The 16,665-nt window shown below is 45.0% G+C and overlaps 1 protein-coding gene across 6 annotated transcripts in view; it reads left to right on the forward strand.

Moving 5' to 3' along the window:
• Window positions 1-171: 171 nt before the first annotated feature.
• DPP8 (dipeptidyl peptidase 8) overlaps window positions 172-16,665 on the forward strand; it is a 29,000-nt gene continuing 12,506 nt past the window's right edge. For 2 of the 6 annotated variants that reach the window (XM_040601294.1, XM_040601297.1), the window contains exons 1-12: window positions 172-236; window positions 2,364-2,633; window positions 4,199-4,311; window positions 5,267-5,440; window positions 6,339-6,507; window positions 7,730-7,840; window positions 8,224-8,352; window positions 10,311-10,372; window positions 11,425-11,525; window positions 12,847-13,024; window positions 14,348-14,507; window positions 15,977-16,056. In XM_040601294.1, coding sequence (XP_040457228.1) covers window positions 2,375-2,633; window positions 4,199-4,311; window positions 5,267-5,440; window positions 6,339-6,507; window positions 7,730-7,840; window positions 8,224-8,352; window positions 10,311-10,372; window positions 11,425-11,525; window positions 12,847-13,024; window positions 14,348-14,507; window positions 15,977-16,056 — 1,536 coding nt within the window. In that variant the 5' untranslated portion in view covers window positions 172-236; window positions 2,364-2,374. Of the gene's footprint in view, window positions 290-2,363; window positions 2,634-4,198; window positions 4,312-5,266; window positions 5,441-6,338; window positions 6,508-7,729; window positions 7,841-8,223; window positions 8,353-10,310; window positions 10,373-11,424; window positions 11,530-12,846; window positions 13,025-14,347; window positions 14,508-15,976; window positions 16,057-16,665 lie in introns of those variants that run through there. The other 4 variants (XM_040601295.1, XM_040601296.1, XM_040601300.1 and 1 more) reach the window with 4 other exon arrangements.

Raw genomic sequence — 16,665 nt, forward strand, 5'->3', positions numbered from 1 at the left:
GGGTCCCCGTGCACGGCTGGAGCGTTGCACGTCCCTCCCCTTGGCTCCCCGCAGCCCGGTCCCCCCGGCCGGCAGGCGGCGCCCTCGCCCGGCGCGGCGCGGCTGAGGCACGTGCGGCGCCGCCGCTTCCTCCCCGCATGCAGGGGGCGCCCTCGCCCAGCGCGGCCCGGCGGCCCCTCCTGGCGGAAGCGGAAGCGGCTCGGCTGGGCTCGGCAGCATCGCCGCTGCGGAGCGCCGTGAGTACCGGGGTGGGTGAGGACCCTCCTGGGGCCCGGGGTTCCCGGTGGAGGTGGGTCTTACGGGAGCGGGGCCGCCGCCTCCGTCCTGGAGGGAGCTGCTGGGACCTCGTGGGGTGAGGTGAGGGTGGGCGTGGGGGTTGCCCGGGGGCGGCCTGGCTTTCCGCCCCCGGCCAGGCCTGCCCGCTGCTCCAGGCGGTGGAGGGCCCCTCCCGGGATCAGACCTCGGCGGCAAGGGCAGGCCCGTGGCCGTTCACCCCGCTCAGGCCCGACCTGCACCTCTGGCGTGCCCTGCGGGTGTGCGAGGTGTCCTACGTTGTAGTGCTTCGCACCCTGAGCGAGGGATGGGGCGGGCTCTCATTGTTGGCTGCGGGAAGGTGGAAATGAAATGCTTCACCTAGCAGAAGGTGCCTGCAGTTGAGATCCCGCAGTGATCTCCTGAGGGGCAGGTCCTTGCGTTACCCTGGGTTAACATCAGGATGTTCTCTCGTTTGCTCGTTAAAGTCTACGCCTCTCGGATTTTATCTTTTATTGGGAGGGAGGTTTGAGAGGTAGGTCATGTTAAGACATACCAGTATCTGGGTATAGGTGGGGAAAGGAGATTTTTCTTTGTTGGAATCCTGCAAATTAAATAAGAGTTTTGCGATGGGGATTTGAAGTCTCATTCTCAGTTTCTAATGCTGTCTGAACAGAGCACTGTTTTGTATATGTGTTTGGACTCTCCTTCTAGTTTTACAGGGACGTTTAATTTCTGCTGTATTTTTGTGTTGTAAATAGCTTGGACAAAAGAAAGCCTGTGTTTGTATTGTCAAAGATGGAACCAAACACTTAATCCAGACATGCTCTGCTTTGCTTTTAGCAGTTTGTGTTGAACTGGGTTTGGTCCAGAGGTGTAGGTCGTCTGTTTTTCTGTGATGAGATCTGTCAGCTGCAGGAGAGCTAGTCTGTCAGGGAGCTTTGTCTCAGGCGGCACAGCTGCCTGAGCCCGTGCCTCAAGATCTGGTGGTCCTTTAGTACCTGTTTGCTCAACGGGAATGCTTTACTTAGTCTGCATAAGTGTTTCTGTCAGGCTCAAGCCACCAGGCTCAACCCTAGCAGTGTGCAGAACAAATGTGAAGTATTTCCATTCTATATATAGAAAGAACCCTCCTTTTGAGACTTGACAATCCTTATGCCTTGGTCTCCCCGGTAATGATCTCTGCGGTGGGATTTTATAGTTTGGATGCTTTTGAACCTGTCCTCAGATCTGGGATTTACAGTAGAAGGGCTTGGTTTGGTTTCCTCTTGCCAGACATCTGGGCTGTTAATTCTAGCTCAGATATACTTTGTAGACTATACAGCTGACTGCAGGAAGAGATATCTGCTAAATTAACAACCTGTTCAGAAGGATAAGACTTATCCTGCAGATAAACCTATTTGGAAAATGCTTTTTTCACTGTGTCCCCTTTCTTCTGGTATCGCCTCATGCTTCTGGAAGAGTCTTATCCGTACAGTATTTGTAATTATATCCCTGTGATATAAATCCCTGATATAATAATGATGATCGTTGCTAGACCCTTCCAAGCTTTGTTTGAAAGGAGATGCAAACAAACCCAAGAAATTATAGGAGAATAATGGGAATGTGGGCATGCAGTTGCCTGGGCTCATGATGTGTGTATGGCTCGGTGGTTCCAAATCAACTACTAATGTTGTTTCTCCTAAGCAGCTGGTTGTTCCAGGTCGTGCTACAGTCCTAATCATCCCCTGTTGTGGTATCGGTGTAGCAAGATGACATTTGTACAGTTCACACGGAGGAAGGAGCAGATAGGAGCTTAATGGGAGGAATTTATCCACTTCGTGAACTAAGTAGTTGGTATATGGGGGCGTGGGAAATGCAAATAGCAATAAATCTGTGTGGCTCTATGAAGTTTTTATTCCCATTCTGAAAGGATGAGTGACAGCAGCCTGTGTTCCACAGCAGAAATCTTTTTCCTAGTCCTCTTCATTCTGCTGTGGGTTCCCCACCCCCGCCATGAAATGGTGATTTTCTTATAGCGCTTTTGCTGTGGTGTGTTTTGGGAGTCTGAAGTGAATGTTTGCTGGGCTGCTGAAAGGCAATGCTGAACCTCTGCTATTCTGTTCTTCCAGAAACATGCAACATGGCAGCAGCCATGGAAACTGAACAGCCGGGCCTTGAAATCTTTGAAACTGCGGGCTGTGAGGAGCAGGTCCAGAGAGAGGAGCAGCCAAAACTGGAACCTTTCTATGTAGAGAGACATTCATGGAGCCAGCTTCGAAAACTGCTCACAGATACGCGAAAGTATCATGGATACATGATGGCAAAAGCCCCTCATGACTTCACATTTGTGAAGAAAAATGATCCTGAAGGACCTCATTCCGATAGGATCTACTATCTGGGTAAGCTTGCTGCGACAGCCTGCCTCTTGATTAAACAGTCACTGCAGAGGCTGTTTGGGTTTGACTGTTCTTGAGAGCTGGATGTTTCTGGTGGTTAAAATGGATTTCAGGGCAGATTGGCTGGTCAAATGTCGTGTTTGTGATGGTAATGTCTCATTAGAACTTGCAATTTAATCTCTCACAGAAATGGTGTAGTTGGAGGTAACTCATTAGGCCTGTTAGAGCTGGAAGAGGACAGTGAAGTGTCCTTTGGGGCATGTTCGCTAGCTGGGAGGACAGGTTACGTCTGTTCGGTCTGTTTTCTCTCACTCCCAAGTATGAGATCCCCTCTCCAAAAACTGTGTAGGTTTGATTTCCTTTCTCTTAATTAGGATTGGTGAGTAGAACCTTGTTGTCCTTCAAAGTTCCCTTCCAAAGCAGATTATAAGTGTAATTTTGGAATTCCTTTGTGTCTCAGCTACTGATGGAGTAGGTTTTCCAGGGATCTTGTGGGGAATAAATAGCAGTGTAGGGCAGGGCAAGAGTAACTATTTTCCTCAACATTTTTGGTCTTGATAATGGAAAACTTAATGTAATTTATTGTTCTTGGCCTTATTATTGTCACTTCTGCATTGTTTCACCAATTAGTGTTCCCTTGATATGTCTGCATTTCTAAATTGCAGCTGTGCTTGCAGTGATTTGGCACTGTAAATTATACAGTGAGCAACCTTCTGAGTGGCTTTTTGGAGCAGGCCTTACGGCAGAGGAATGCTTTTGTCCAAAGCTACACTAGCTGAACATAAGTCCATGAAAAACTGAGTTGAGGGAGAAGCAATGGCTAGAGCAAGGGCTGAGGAGCAAGAACCATGTTCTAGCCCCTTTGCGTGCGCTTAAGCTCTGATTTGTGATTCACAGAGTCTTTGTATGTGCTGTGCAGTGACACAGAAAGCTGCTGATCTGTCTCCTTTTTCCCCTTTTCAAAGGATGGGGGTCATAACCCTTGGATGATGCTGAGTTCAAACACATTGAGGGTGGGTTAAGGCTGAGCTCTGCCTTCCTACAGGCCACTTCCTGAGCTACAGATCAGACTTGGCCTTCCCCGGGGCACATCTGGCTCCCTTTGGGCCAATCCCCATGTGCCTTGGCAGGAGCTTTCAGAAATCTAAATAGCACTGAGGGAGAGGAGCAGGAAAGGAACTTTCAAACCTTCCTAAAGATGCATTATCTTTCAAACACAAGCTGCATCACGGTGTATTCTAGCCAGGGGAATTAGCAGAAAGGCCCTCCTTGATTTTAAAAGCTTATAAAATAAAAGGGCCCCCAGCCTTCAAGAAGACACACATATGCTTCAGGCATCATGCAGTAAGCCTGGGTGTAGTTCCTTGTTCTCTGCCTTCTCTGTGACCTGCGTTTCTGTGAAGCAGGGAATTCCCAAAGCAGGGCTGCAGCGCAGAGACCATAAGTACTTTGTCTGGTAGGAAGGGCCCGTGAAAACTGTTCCTGGGCATCCTTTGAGAGTATTTGGATTAATAACAGAAAGCTAACATACTTTTTTTTTTTTTTTTCTCTCCACGCTTTCACAATAGCAATGTCTGGCGAGAACAGGGAGAATACGCTCTTCTACTCTGAAATTCCCAAAACCATAAACAAAGCTGCTGTCCTGTTGCTTTCCTGGAAACCTCTTTTGGATCTTTTTCCGGTGGGTCCTGATTTCCTTCTTGCTTCTTGGAAGCGTGGCATGTACACGGACTTGGGGGTTGCACCTATAAGCCGTTATTAAATTTTGGAGTTTATTGTCTCAAATATTTTAAGATTCTCCTTGTACTTGGCTAACTGCAGCCATCTCTAAAACAAGCACAGCATTCTCACCAGTGATTGGAGTTACAGCCCTTGTACGCCATAACAGCTGTGCGCTGGATGATTCTTCCTTTGCTGGCAGAGATTGCAAGTGCTAATATGCAGCGGTTTCTCTGCTGTGAGATGCTGGGGATTGTTGAAGGAGCCTGTAGTCTCTGATAATCACTGTCTTGCAGGGGGAAGTGCTGAGTCCCCCAGAGGATCAGTCAGTGGCTTCACGACTCATGCTAGAGCAAGGGATTCTTTTCCCACTCACTGGGGTGTGTATCCCTTTTCACCTCTGCACATAGCAAGCCTGCATCAGTCCCATCCCAGACACTGTGACAGGCTGGAGGAGGTGGGACAAACCCCGTGTGGAATTAGGTGTATTTTGCCCTGTGTTATTTCCTGAGGCTGTCAGCCAGACACAGGATTCATGCTGTGTTCTCCTCCCACCTGACCAGTCACTGCGTATCTTTGCGAAAGTTTGCAAAAACTCTCCTGCTCATTCTAGAAATAACAGACCTTCGGTCTGATCTTTCTTAGACCAGTGAATATTGGAAATGGTGCTGGCCTTGCTATGGGAAGAGCGGCTATCTGGTTTACAGCTGTGTGGGGTCTGATCATGGCCTGCACCTACAAGTGCTGATGGCAGAGGCACAAGCAGGAGCGAGCTTGTAGCTGCCAGCACGAGTCTGGAGGAGGAAGATGTCAGCACAGCCATCTGCTGCTGAAAGCTTGTCATGTAGAGACGCTCTGACAGCATAGTAGGACGTGCAGAGCAGAGGTGTTGATTGTGCTTCTCTGCCTGTATTCAGGCCATCCTGGACTATGGGATGTACTCTCGTGAAGAGGAGTTGCTACGGGAGAGGAAGCGAATTGGCACCATTGGGATTGCCTCTTACGATTACCACCGAGAAAGTGGCACCTTTCTGTTTCAGGCGGGGAGTGGAATTTATCATGTAAAAGACGGAGGCCCTCATGGATTCACTGTGAGTTTACTCATCTCCTGTCTCACTGCAGTACTTCTTTGCTCTGGCTAGAAGCTCCTTTGGCTTGGAGTGAAAGCAAAAGGACGTGATCATTAGTTATTGTTGCACTAACATGGCAGGTAGCCTTGAGAACCCTTGAAATGTGGAGGAGTCCTCCGCAGAGCTGCATTTGCATGGTTGTAGAGACTCGGGTGGGGAATTACCAGACATGGTGGTAACAGTGACAGCAGGACAGAACGCCTGATCTCTTTTCTTTTTCTTTAGCAATGGCAATAAAAAGCAACACAAAGGCTATATGCTCTTTCATGTAGTCAGAAGTGACATCAGAGGCAACTTTTGTTCCCAAGCTGTGGTTTAGAGGTCACCGTTCAGCAGTCAGTGCTGTATATGTTACAAGATTGGCTGTTTAACTTGCAAAACAAGCAGCCTTTACTCTGCTGGTGCTGAAATTTGACTTCAAAGCTGAAATAATTTCTTATTATCGTAACAGATGCTTGATGTCTGTCTAACCCTGCTGTCAGGGGGAATTTACTGTACCCTGAGATGCTTTTGGAGGACAAGATTGTATGTTCTGCCAACCCCCTTTTTAGGGTGCTGTTTTTAAGAGTGTGCCAGGCTTCTCTAGGCAAGCTGTCTTCTGATTTGTGGCTAATCCTCAGCACTGGTGAAAGAGGCCCTGGTGGGATCTGTGTAATCATGGTAGAAGCACAAGTTTCCCTATAAAATAACTGCATAGTTTTTTTCTGTGTTTAAAATTCCTCTGTAAACCTGTGCATTTGAAGTCAGTGTCCACATTACTGTGGTTTTAGAGACCTTCTGATAATCCAGGTTAGTTTATGTAAGTGTCTGTGTGTTATCATTGCCTACTATGCTTTTTTTCTTTTTTTCTTTCAAACAGCAACAGCCTTTAAGACCTATTCTGGTAGAGACCAGTTGTCCAAATATCCGGATGGATCCCAAGCTTTGTCCAGCTGATCCAAATTGGATTGCATTTATCCATAGCAATGACATCTGGATATCTAATATAGAAACCAGAGAAGAAAGGAGGCTAACATTTGTGCACAATGGTAATGCATCCTGAATCAAAATATCTGCATCTCCTTTGCGCTTGTTCTTGCTAGATAAAATTAAGCAATGGAACTAGGGGTTCTTCTGAAATCTGGGCGAGTGACCACCTTGTGTGTCACGTTCTACATGTTTCCTCTAGTGCAGATCTTGTGGGATGATTCTTCTCCCTGCACTGTGGAATGTGGCAGAATGAGTTATTTGTTGAATGCATATGGAAGGGCTCTTCGCCTGAAACACAGAACATTCCTTTTTACTGGAACAGCCTTTTTTGTGTGGAGGAGCTGTGGGTGGAATAGAACTGGAGGAAAGTTTCTGTCAGTGAAATCAGGCTGCAGGGCCTTTTAGAAACAGTATAGACAGTTTCTGAATAGCATTGTGGCTTCTGCTGGCCCCTCATACTCGGTAACTTGGGTCCTTGCTTCTTACTCTCTCCAGCTCTGTTTTAGACATGTGTCACGGAGGAAGGAAAATTGAAAATTGTGGATAAAAGGCTTTTCAGAAGTGGATTGCGTTCTGTATTTAAATCATAACTTTGTATTTAAACGGTATCATTTAAATTTTAGTTAAATTAAAATTTCTGACACTTTATAATAATGCTTTAGCTCATTTAAATGTTAAATATTAAAACATTATGTAAGTACATTAAAAATAAACGGTAGCAATGACTCCTTCTCAGATGATAATTATTTATGAAGCGCTGCTAAGTTACCTCCAGGGTAACAGGAAAAATATTGAAGGCCTATGGATATGTCAGCATGTTGAGATGTTATGTAAGTCTGTTACTTTTGGTTGGTACAGTGAATGAAATACTGATGCTTTCATTTTTCTGAATGTTGGTAGTTTCAGTTGTTCAGAAAGGTTTGGTTTGGGGTTTTTTTTTCTTTGTTTTCCTTAAAAATTGTGTTTCCAATTCAGTGAGCTCAGAGAGAACATTTTCTTTTTTTTGACTAGTACATAGAAAATAGAGAGACTATTTGGGTAGGAGTAAGAAGGGAGTATGGCTTTCTTTTCCTAAAAGAAGCTGCCATGTCAGAGAGGATTAGATCCTCTCTAAATAAATGAACAGAGCAGGGTGGAAGCAGAAAACAAATCTGATGAGAAGTCAGATTTATTATCATGTAATTGTTCCCTGGGGATGAACTTGGGCCATGTTTGGGATAATGCAGAACTAGTTTGGTTCTGCAGTACCCAATGAACTAATTCTTTTGTGTCTTATTTTAGAACTGGCCAATGTTGAAGAGGATCCAAAATCTGCTGGCGTGGCTACTTTTGTGCTGCAGGAGGAGTTTGACAGATACACTGGCTACTGGTGGAGCCCAAAGGCACAGCCAAGTAAGTGTGGTGAATCCAGCATGCCTGACAGGCATGTGGTGGCACCCCTGCTGTGCTGTCCAGTGCAGAGTTACTTTTCTCTGTTACTTGTCTTTATGCAAGATAAGAGCCTTATACTCATAGCTCCTTTTGAACTATCTGCAGCAGTGGGCATGTTACAGTGGCCTCGTGAGCACGTTATTGGAGGAAGAGGCTTTCCTTTTCACAGCGATGGTAGGAGTTGTGAGATTCTCAGAGTGTTTTGCTTAATGAAACATGAATCACAGACTTTGTTGGATTTTTATTCATCCTTCCAGCCAGCTTGTGCTCCTGTGAGACTATTGATGACTGCAATAACTGATATTAAGAGCTGTTCTGACCAGGAAATGTTAATTCATTTACAGCACTGGATGGAGGTAAAGTTCTTCGAATTCTTTATGAAGAAAATGATGAGTCAGAGGTGGAAATTATTCATGTCACATCGCCTATGCTGGAGACAAGAAGAACAGATTCCTTCCGGTACCCCAAAACTGGTGAGACCCTTACATCTCTGTTTCTGGGAGACATGTATTTTATTCCATGTGCCTGACAGCAGTGACTCTTCTAGCCTGGAGCAGGGGGTTGTTGGAGAGGTGTTGAGTCATCTTTGAATTGGTGTCCAGGTGGTGGAAATGTGTTTGGGGAAACTGCTGCTGTGGAGGTTAGATTAGTCACTGGTGACCATGCTGATATTCCAACCATATGATTTCTAAGAGCTCTGAGTCTGGTGTCTCAGGAGTTGGTGGAAACCCTATCTGATTGTCACTGTTTTGGAGCTGCTGTCTCAGATCCGGGCAGATCTGAGTTGTTGAGGAGTTGATTCTCATTACAGCCCTGTGTCTCTGAGGGAATAGCTGCAGTATTATGGCTTTTTGATTTTTCTGGGGGGAGGGTTTCTGTATAGCTGCTGGCAGTGCCCTGACAGTTCAAGTTCTGAAGGACTCTGGTCTCTGTGATTGCTCCTGGACTTTGAACAACAAACTCGGCATGCTTACAGCCTGTTGTCATATTTTCAAACAGTAAATGATCTGGAGGCTTCAGCAGTAAAGGGTGAGGGCAGGCTTGTAGCATATTAAGTGGAGTGGTCTTGGAAGCAGGGAGGTGGGACTTCAGTAGAGCTGTTGAGGGTTGATTTACTGTCAGGTGTATGGGCCAAGTTTGAACAGTTCAGCCCTCGTTCTTCTGAGACTTCCCTGCTTTTACAGCAGGGTGTGTTGCTCACAGATAACATTCTCTTTCCTCGTACCTGTAATCTTCCTTTTGTGGAGAAATATCTTCTCTTTGGCTGACCTTCCGAAGCTGTAGAATTCATTCAGATCTTGCAGATTCCCTGATCCACTGGGAAAAGTTTTCTGCTTATGATTATTTCTTGTTTCAAGGAGGAAGAAATGCTCAGTATTAGCCTGGGAAGCGAGAGATGACTCCTGATGTTTTTTTGGCACATGTATACACCCAGATTTTTGAAAGTATTTTGTCATAGCTCTGCTCAATGCTAAGTTTCAGCAGTTCAGGAAAATGAGCCAACCAAAGTCCAAATTCCTTTTAAAAAAACTTTTGAAATCTAGGTTTTAATCTCTGGGCCTCAGTTTCTGAGCTGCAGGGGCAATAGCCCTTTTCTGTGGGTTATGAGGGCAAAGCTTGAGGTAGTGGAGAAAATTCTTCCCAGGGAGAAGATAGGTACTTAAACAGGCTGGCACTGTGGCACAAGGCAAGTTGTTTCACTTCAGTGCCGCAGTTTTTTGGTGTAAACCAGGTTAATGAAGTGGGAGTACTTCACAGGAGCATTGAGAATATTCAGAGTACATGGAATTTGCCACAGGTGGCTTCTTGTGGATCAGCTGGCAGTGGCTTTATTCTTTAGCCCCTCTTTTCTTGCTGTGGAGCACACCCCAGCATTTAGCACTGCAGGTGCTGTACAGCAGGCTGAGTTGCTGCTTCGTGCAGACTTTGTGTAAAGACTTCACTTTAGATTTTCAGTGTTCAACACAAATATGTAGCTTTGTTATCTTAACTGCACTAGTCATGGTAATAGGTTTTTAAGTGTTTCATTTTCACAGATGCTTTTTAGCACTAGACCACTTTTCTATGTACCACCTTGAGAATAACAGCCAAACAGTAAACCAACGTTTACTTCGCTATTCTGATCACTCCTGAGCATTTACTTCCAAGTAATACATGCATTCTTTGATTGTGGGAGAGACGACTGACTGTGACAGTAGCATGGCTCTTGATCAGATCGGAATCTGCCTCATATTTGCAGTTTCATTTTTCCCTGTCTGGTTCTGTGCTGTCCCTAACATGTGCAAGTAGGCTATTTGATCAAAGAGCATTCTGCTGTTTGCCTTTTCCAGTTCTAGAACCACAGTTCATAACACCACAATAATCCACAGTTCAAGTCTGCCCTCTTGGAAGCAAACAATTGGTGCCTGACTGCTAACATCTGTTTTTATAGGTACAGCAAATCCAAAGGTCACTTTCAAGATATCTGAAGTGACAATCAATGCGGAAGGCAGAGTAAGTTCTATGTTCTTCTTGTTTTCCAAATAAATACAATTCCTGTGATTCTTATTTGGTAAAATTCATTTTCCAGTTCATTACAAATAAATTTTCTTGGTTGTGATAACTTAATGGCTTCTCTGGAGGCAGTGAACTTGGCTCATTCCCACGCAGATGCTTGGTGTCTGTGTGTGCAGCAGTATTTCTCAAGGCTATGCTTTCCTTCCCTACCACTGGTTTATGAGCTCAGCTGCAGAGCAGAATATTTTAGGTGTGGATGGTTAGACCTTCTTATGTGACAGATCTCTTGATTGGCTGCAGATACTGGGAAAATTTGATTGCAAAGACAACATATCACTTTACAAAAGTGTGAACATATAGAAAGGGATGAGCTTTGCTTTTGCCCCAGGATTTTTTAACTGGTGCAGAAATTTCCATAGTCCAGTCCAAGATCTTTGGACAGTTGGGAAATTAATCTTACCAAACAGATACAGTAACAGCCATATATTATTTTGGATTCTCTCTACTCTTGAGCTACTTCAGCCATCAACAGTCACCTGCTGGGATAGTGATGCTGACATCAGCCAGCAAAGGCAGGGAAAGCCATCAGTACCCTTTGGGTACCACTGTGACTTGTTCCCGGTGCCAGCAGGGACAGACTGCAGAACTGCATATCATGAATTAGAACCACATTGATAACTGGATGCCATGCAGGATGTTCAACACCTACCGATGAAAACACCTTACAAAATAGCTCGGTACAAATCACCTCCCCTTTACATGGGAAAACTGAATGTTCAAGTGACTTGTCCGAGACAAACGATGGATTTGTGGGCAGCATCCAGGTTTCTCAAGTCCCAGCCCTGGCTGTGCTGGTAGTGTGCTGCAGCTCTCCTACTATGCTGGTGTCTGGCTACAGACAGGGTTGAATCCCCTGTGTTGCAAAGGCTGAACAATCTAAATTGCATGAGCTACACAGAAGAAGTCTTCTGTGTCCAGACTCTCATCGTGCATGAAAACTGGTTGTGGGGGTTCATCTCAGTGTCACTGAATTGCTGCTTTGTCAACAGATTGCAGATGTTGTGGATAAAGAGCTAGTTCAGCCGTTCGAGATCCTCTTTGAAGGAGTAGAGTACATTGCTAGAGCTGGGTGGACGCCAGAAGGAAAATAGTGCGTATGTTAATCCTGTCTCTGCTTAGAGGGTTTGGGGCAATACAGTTAGAAGCAGAATGTAGTGGTCTCTGTCTTCTTCAAGCTTAAGCCTGCTTTCATTTTTACATTGCTGCAAACTTGTTTGTGCAAAAGGGATGATTTTTCCAAAAAACCAAAAGAACATCCTCCTTGTCTCTTTCTCTGGTACCTGGCCCTGCTGCTTTGGTATTGGGCACTCACAGCCTTTGATGTATGTGTCCTCTCAGCATCCCTGTGAGAGAGAGTGCAGTGCTATTATCCCCATTTTACAGATGGGGAACTGAAGCCCAGAGAGGCTAAGTGACTTGCCATGGTCACACAGGAAGTCTGTGGCTGAGGAGAGAAATGAGCCCAGGTCCCCCAGGCCCTAGGCTAGCACCCTAACCACTGGACCATCCTTGCTGACCAGACTTACTGATCAGAAAACCTGCTGTAAGTGCTACTTACATTTGCATGTCATTTTTAACCCTGTAGATGATGTAGTACAGTGTTTCTAACTCACCAGAAGCTTCTCTGAAAGGGTTTCTTACTGAAAAGGTTGTCAAGCACTGGAACAGGCTGCCTAGGGAAGTGGTTGAGTCGCCATCCCTGGAGGTATTTAAAAGATGTGTAGATGTGGCACTTAGGGACATTGTTTAGTGATGGGCTTGGCAGTGCTGGGTTAATGGTTGGACTCTATGATCTTAAAGGTCTTTTCCAACCTAAACAATGCTATGATTCTCCAGAGTTTTCCTTCTTCAGTTCTTGAATCTAAAGATGGCTTTCACCTTTTTAATTTATTTTTTTCCCCCAAAATGTGGAAGAAATGCAGGGACGCATTTGCTACATTATCTTGCTTTTTGTGGGATTACTGTTAGAGCTATGTGCAAAGCCATCAGCAGTATGGCAGGTCTGCTGCCAGTCCATTTAGGTGCCAGTATTACTCTCTGCCAGGGACAGATTTAAGACATTAGTGTTTTCACAAGTTTCCTGATATTTCAATTGAAATTTTTCTGCTTCATTATTCCCTCTGATTTTTCTCTTCTCTTTCTCCCTTAAAGCACAATTCAAATCTGGGAGAATAGAATTAATTAAACTTTTGAACCTGCAGTGCTTATGCAATATTGAAGTGAAATAGGTTCTTGTGTTATGGAAGATATTTGTTTATGTGGGTGAAATTTTACACATGGCTTTGTGCTTAAACTGAAATTGAACATTCTTGAGTCCCTCAAAATGCCTAGTGTTAATGAGTTGAGATTTTCAGACCTGTCTAATACTCATGGTTGTGTGCTATTTCCTCTAATATCCGTCTCCTCAACAGCATCTGGTCCATCTTACTGGATCGCTCCCAAACTCGACTTCAGATAGTCTTGATCCCTCCTGCATTATTCATCCCCACAGAAGATGATGCAATGGAAAGACAGAAACTTATCGATGCTGTACCAGATTCGATTACACCTTTCATTATTTATGAAGAAACAACGGACATCTGGATAAATGTAAGAATTTGAATTTCAGCTTTCTCTGGCAGTTTTTTGTTCAAGACCCTATTTGTAGCACTTGAGCAACATTGGTGTTACTGTGCCACCTAGGAGAATGATCCCATTGTGCAAGTTCTGTTCATATTCTATGCTTCCTGCTGTAAAAAAACCAGGTATGTAGAGAACAGAACAGAGAGATTTGGGATGTGAAAGCAGAGCTGCTTTGCTTGAGGCTGTGCCACGGTCAGACAGAGCTCAGAGCAGGGCCCAGGGCTCTGGTGTTCCAGGGCACCCCCTGCCTGCAGCGTTACCCACCAACGCCCTCCACCTTCTTGGTGCCATTTGTTCACCAGCGGCAGTGCCAGCAGATGAAGTATTCTTCAGCTATCAAAGATGTATCTAGATGATATTGGGTGAACAAGTCCTGAGAGTCTGCTAACAGTCACTAAAAACCCTCCTTAACGACCTGTGGTCTGGTGAAATAGGTTTGTGTGTAATGTTCTTGGAGATGTGCCGTAGGGCCTGTGCTGTGAGGCCAGACATCGGTGTGCTAAGCTAATGCTGTAAAAATGACTGCTGTTCACACTTCTGTGGATAAAGATCGATGTCTCTAAAATGATGCCCCATTGGAGGTGTGCCAGCAAGCAGAAAGGCCTGGGAACATCAATCACTGACCAGTAGTTGGATCTTTCAGCAGACAGCGTTTACACAAAGCCTTCCAGTGAATGGTCCCTACACAGGAAGCGCTTCCTCTGATACCATGTTTTCTCCTTAGCAGTAGTGGGCATGGTTTCAGGATGATGCAGTGAGTTTTCCTTTCTCCATTATTTTTACTAGCTGGAGTAGTTTTTGACTGGCAGCTCATACTGCACAGATAAATGCTCCCGAGTCGCTAAAAAGATTGTCCCTTGAAGCAAGAGTTGGCATCTTCATGAGTGGGAAGATGATGTCACCCTTCACTTGTGGGCTTCCAGACAGCATTGGACAGAGGAGGCCACTGAACTCTGGCTTCTCTGGGTGGCTCTCCTATGCTGTCTGCAGAGCTGGACCCACCTCTGTATCTAATCTAGAAAGGCAGGTGCAGAAACCCAAACTTAATTAGTTTGGTGGCCAGAAGCTAAGAGTTAGGCTAGCAAAACACCAGGAGCTGTGCAGCGTATGTGGCTGCTGTCTGCAGACACCCCCTGGCTCGGCAGCATAACTGGCTTTCCCAGTACAGGACAGTGCTGCACCCTGCTAGCATGAACTGTGTTGTCAGTGTTGAGCCGTAAGAGGAACTTACTATGTGTGATTTCAGTGCCAAGGTACTTCTGATAACAATCCACTGCCCTGTCTCCACAGATCCATGATATCTTTTATGTTTTCCCTCAAACCCATGAAGATGAGATAGAGTTCATTTTTGCCTCTGAGTGTAAAACGGGTTTCCGGCACCTATACAAAGTCATCTCAGTTTTGAAGGAGAGCAAGTATAAACGGTCGTGTGGAGGCCTCCCTGCTCCAAGTAAGTGAAATTATTCTTTTGCTTTAATTGGGCATTTGCTGTCAACTGGAGGAAATAAATGTTCTTGCAGGTGGCAGGAATTACTGTCTTATTGGAAACTCCCGCTGTTGTCCAGGAAAGCACTTCACTGTATAGCCGTTCCTCTTGAAATTATACAGGGTTTGTTCTGTATTCAGCATGCCTTAGTTTTAACCCCAATTCTTCTTCACAGACCAGAGGGAAGTTTTAAAAAGTTTAAAAAATCAGATGGGGGAAACAAGGTCCCTGTGATGCCATGAAATGCACTTAGTTGGCTTTTCCCTGTCAATTTTGGGACTGTTTGTGCGCTGGCTTTGCCAGAGGTTAATCATTATAGCAGTAACAAGGTGTTACTACCTCTGGTGTGCAGGGTCCGGTGTATCTAATAGGTGCGTGTTAGTTCAGGACTTGATTTTGCAAGTAAACCCAACATAGTCCCAGTCAGCCTTTACAAACAGATTGGTAGCAGAGGCGCTGACAGAGAGCATGGTTTGAACATGCTGTGAGAAAGTCCATGGAGTGCCTCCTGGTCTGAGTGGACCCACATGTTACTCCCTTTAAAATGAGTATGTGTGCTTGGCAGCAAAACCTATGATATGACAACTATCCGAAGAATTTCTCTCTGGTCTTAAAAACAATCATGGTATTGCTATATAGACAGAGATGTTAGTAGGAGAAAATTACCAGCAGCTGTTGCGAATGGGAATGCAGGAAGAGTCATTTCAAGCAAAAAATATGCAAGGACCATGTGCTTCTGAGCTGCAGTCAAGGGTTGGTCTTGCTCAGATGCGTGATATAGCTGTGTGCAAAGCTCCCAGAGTTTTTTCCACAGCATGTATTCTTCAATTTACAGTTTCATGCTGTGATACTTAATTTACTTGGTGTGTGTTGAAGGCACTTACTGAGCTCTGCATGCACAAAAAATACACCTAATTTTACTAGAGGTCCTAGTTCCGTGCAGCTATTGTTGTGTGGGTTTTTTCCCAGATAGCATTATATCCTGCGTTGATTAGATTTCTCTGAATGCATTTGACTTCTTTTTCTCCCCATATCTTCCTCATTCTAAGGGAAATGAAAAAACAGAGTTGTTCTGTTGCAAAATTCCCCATTTTTTGACACCCAAGATTCCCTTTGCACACCCATTTTTCCGTATGAAATCTCTGTTTCTGTGCAACTGACAAAATAGTTTAAAAAAAAAAAAGAAAGAAAAAGAAAAGAAGTAAGCAAGCTGTCCAGGCCTTGGGTTGAATCCTGTGAATCCTTTAACATATATTTCACAGAACATTAAATAGTACTAGCCCTAACATTTGTCTGGGGAGCTGGCAGAGGTCTCCTGCAGCTTGCTCTTGAATTTATTCTAGTAAAAAAGCTTGGAAGGAAGAAGTATTATTGTGACCACGTGTTTTATAAAATGTAAAAATGTAAAATCTCTGTATGTTGGCTGTTCGCAGGTGACTTCAAGTGCCTCATCAAAGAGGAGACAGCGATTACCAGTGGGGAATGGGAAGTGCTTGGCAGACATGGATCCAATGTAAGTCTCTGCTCTTGCTGCAGGGATACCCTGAAAGCAGCACACGCTGCAGGGAGATGAGCTCTGGGGCCTCACAAATCAGTACATGTCGCATTGGTGAGGCTCTGCTCCCTAAGAGTGGACCTTGCTGCTCCCTGGTATTGAGTTTGAGCATATGTGTCATATGTGGGGGTTTTTTTTGGTCTACAGTGTGCTTTCATCCTTCTCTACCTCGGGTATGGTATTCTGCACCAAAGGTGGTTGTTTTGGCAGTGTGGGAAAGCAACACAAGCAGCATTAGTTGGCATTCTTTTCTTGCATGTTCCTGCATTGGATCCTTGTCAACAAGGAATTTTCCCCCTTAAGTTCAAGCCTTAAAGAGAAGGGAGCAAAGATACTGCAAGGCAGCAATGAGGAAATTCCGTGTTTCATGAGCAGCAAGATGTTATGGTGGTGTCCAACTGCTGTCCTGGAATGAAGACAAACTGGTTGGAGGGATTAGCATAAATCCATTAGCCCTGTCTCTTTTTAGCCAGAACACACAGTGTTTCTGTTCCATGTAGCTTGCACAAGGAGGGAAGGAATGCTTCTTAAACTGCTGCTCTTCTGGCTCTGAGCTGGATGAATTCT

This window comes from Falco naumanni, chromosome 7 (genome assembly GCF_017639655.2).
Source record: "Falco naumanni isolate bFalNau1 chromosome 7, bFalNau1.pat, whole genome shotgun sequence".
Classification (NCBI taxonomy): Eukaryota; Metazoa; Chordata; class Aves; order Falconiformes; family Falconidae; genus Falco; species Falco naumanni.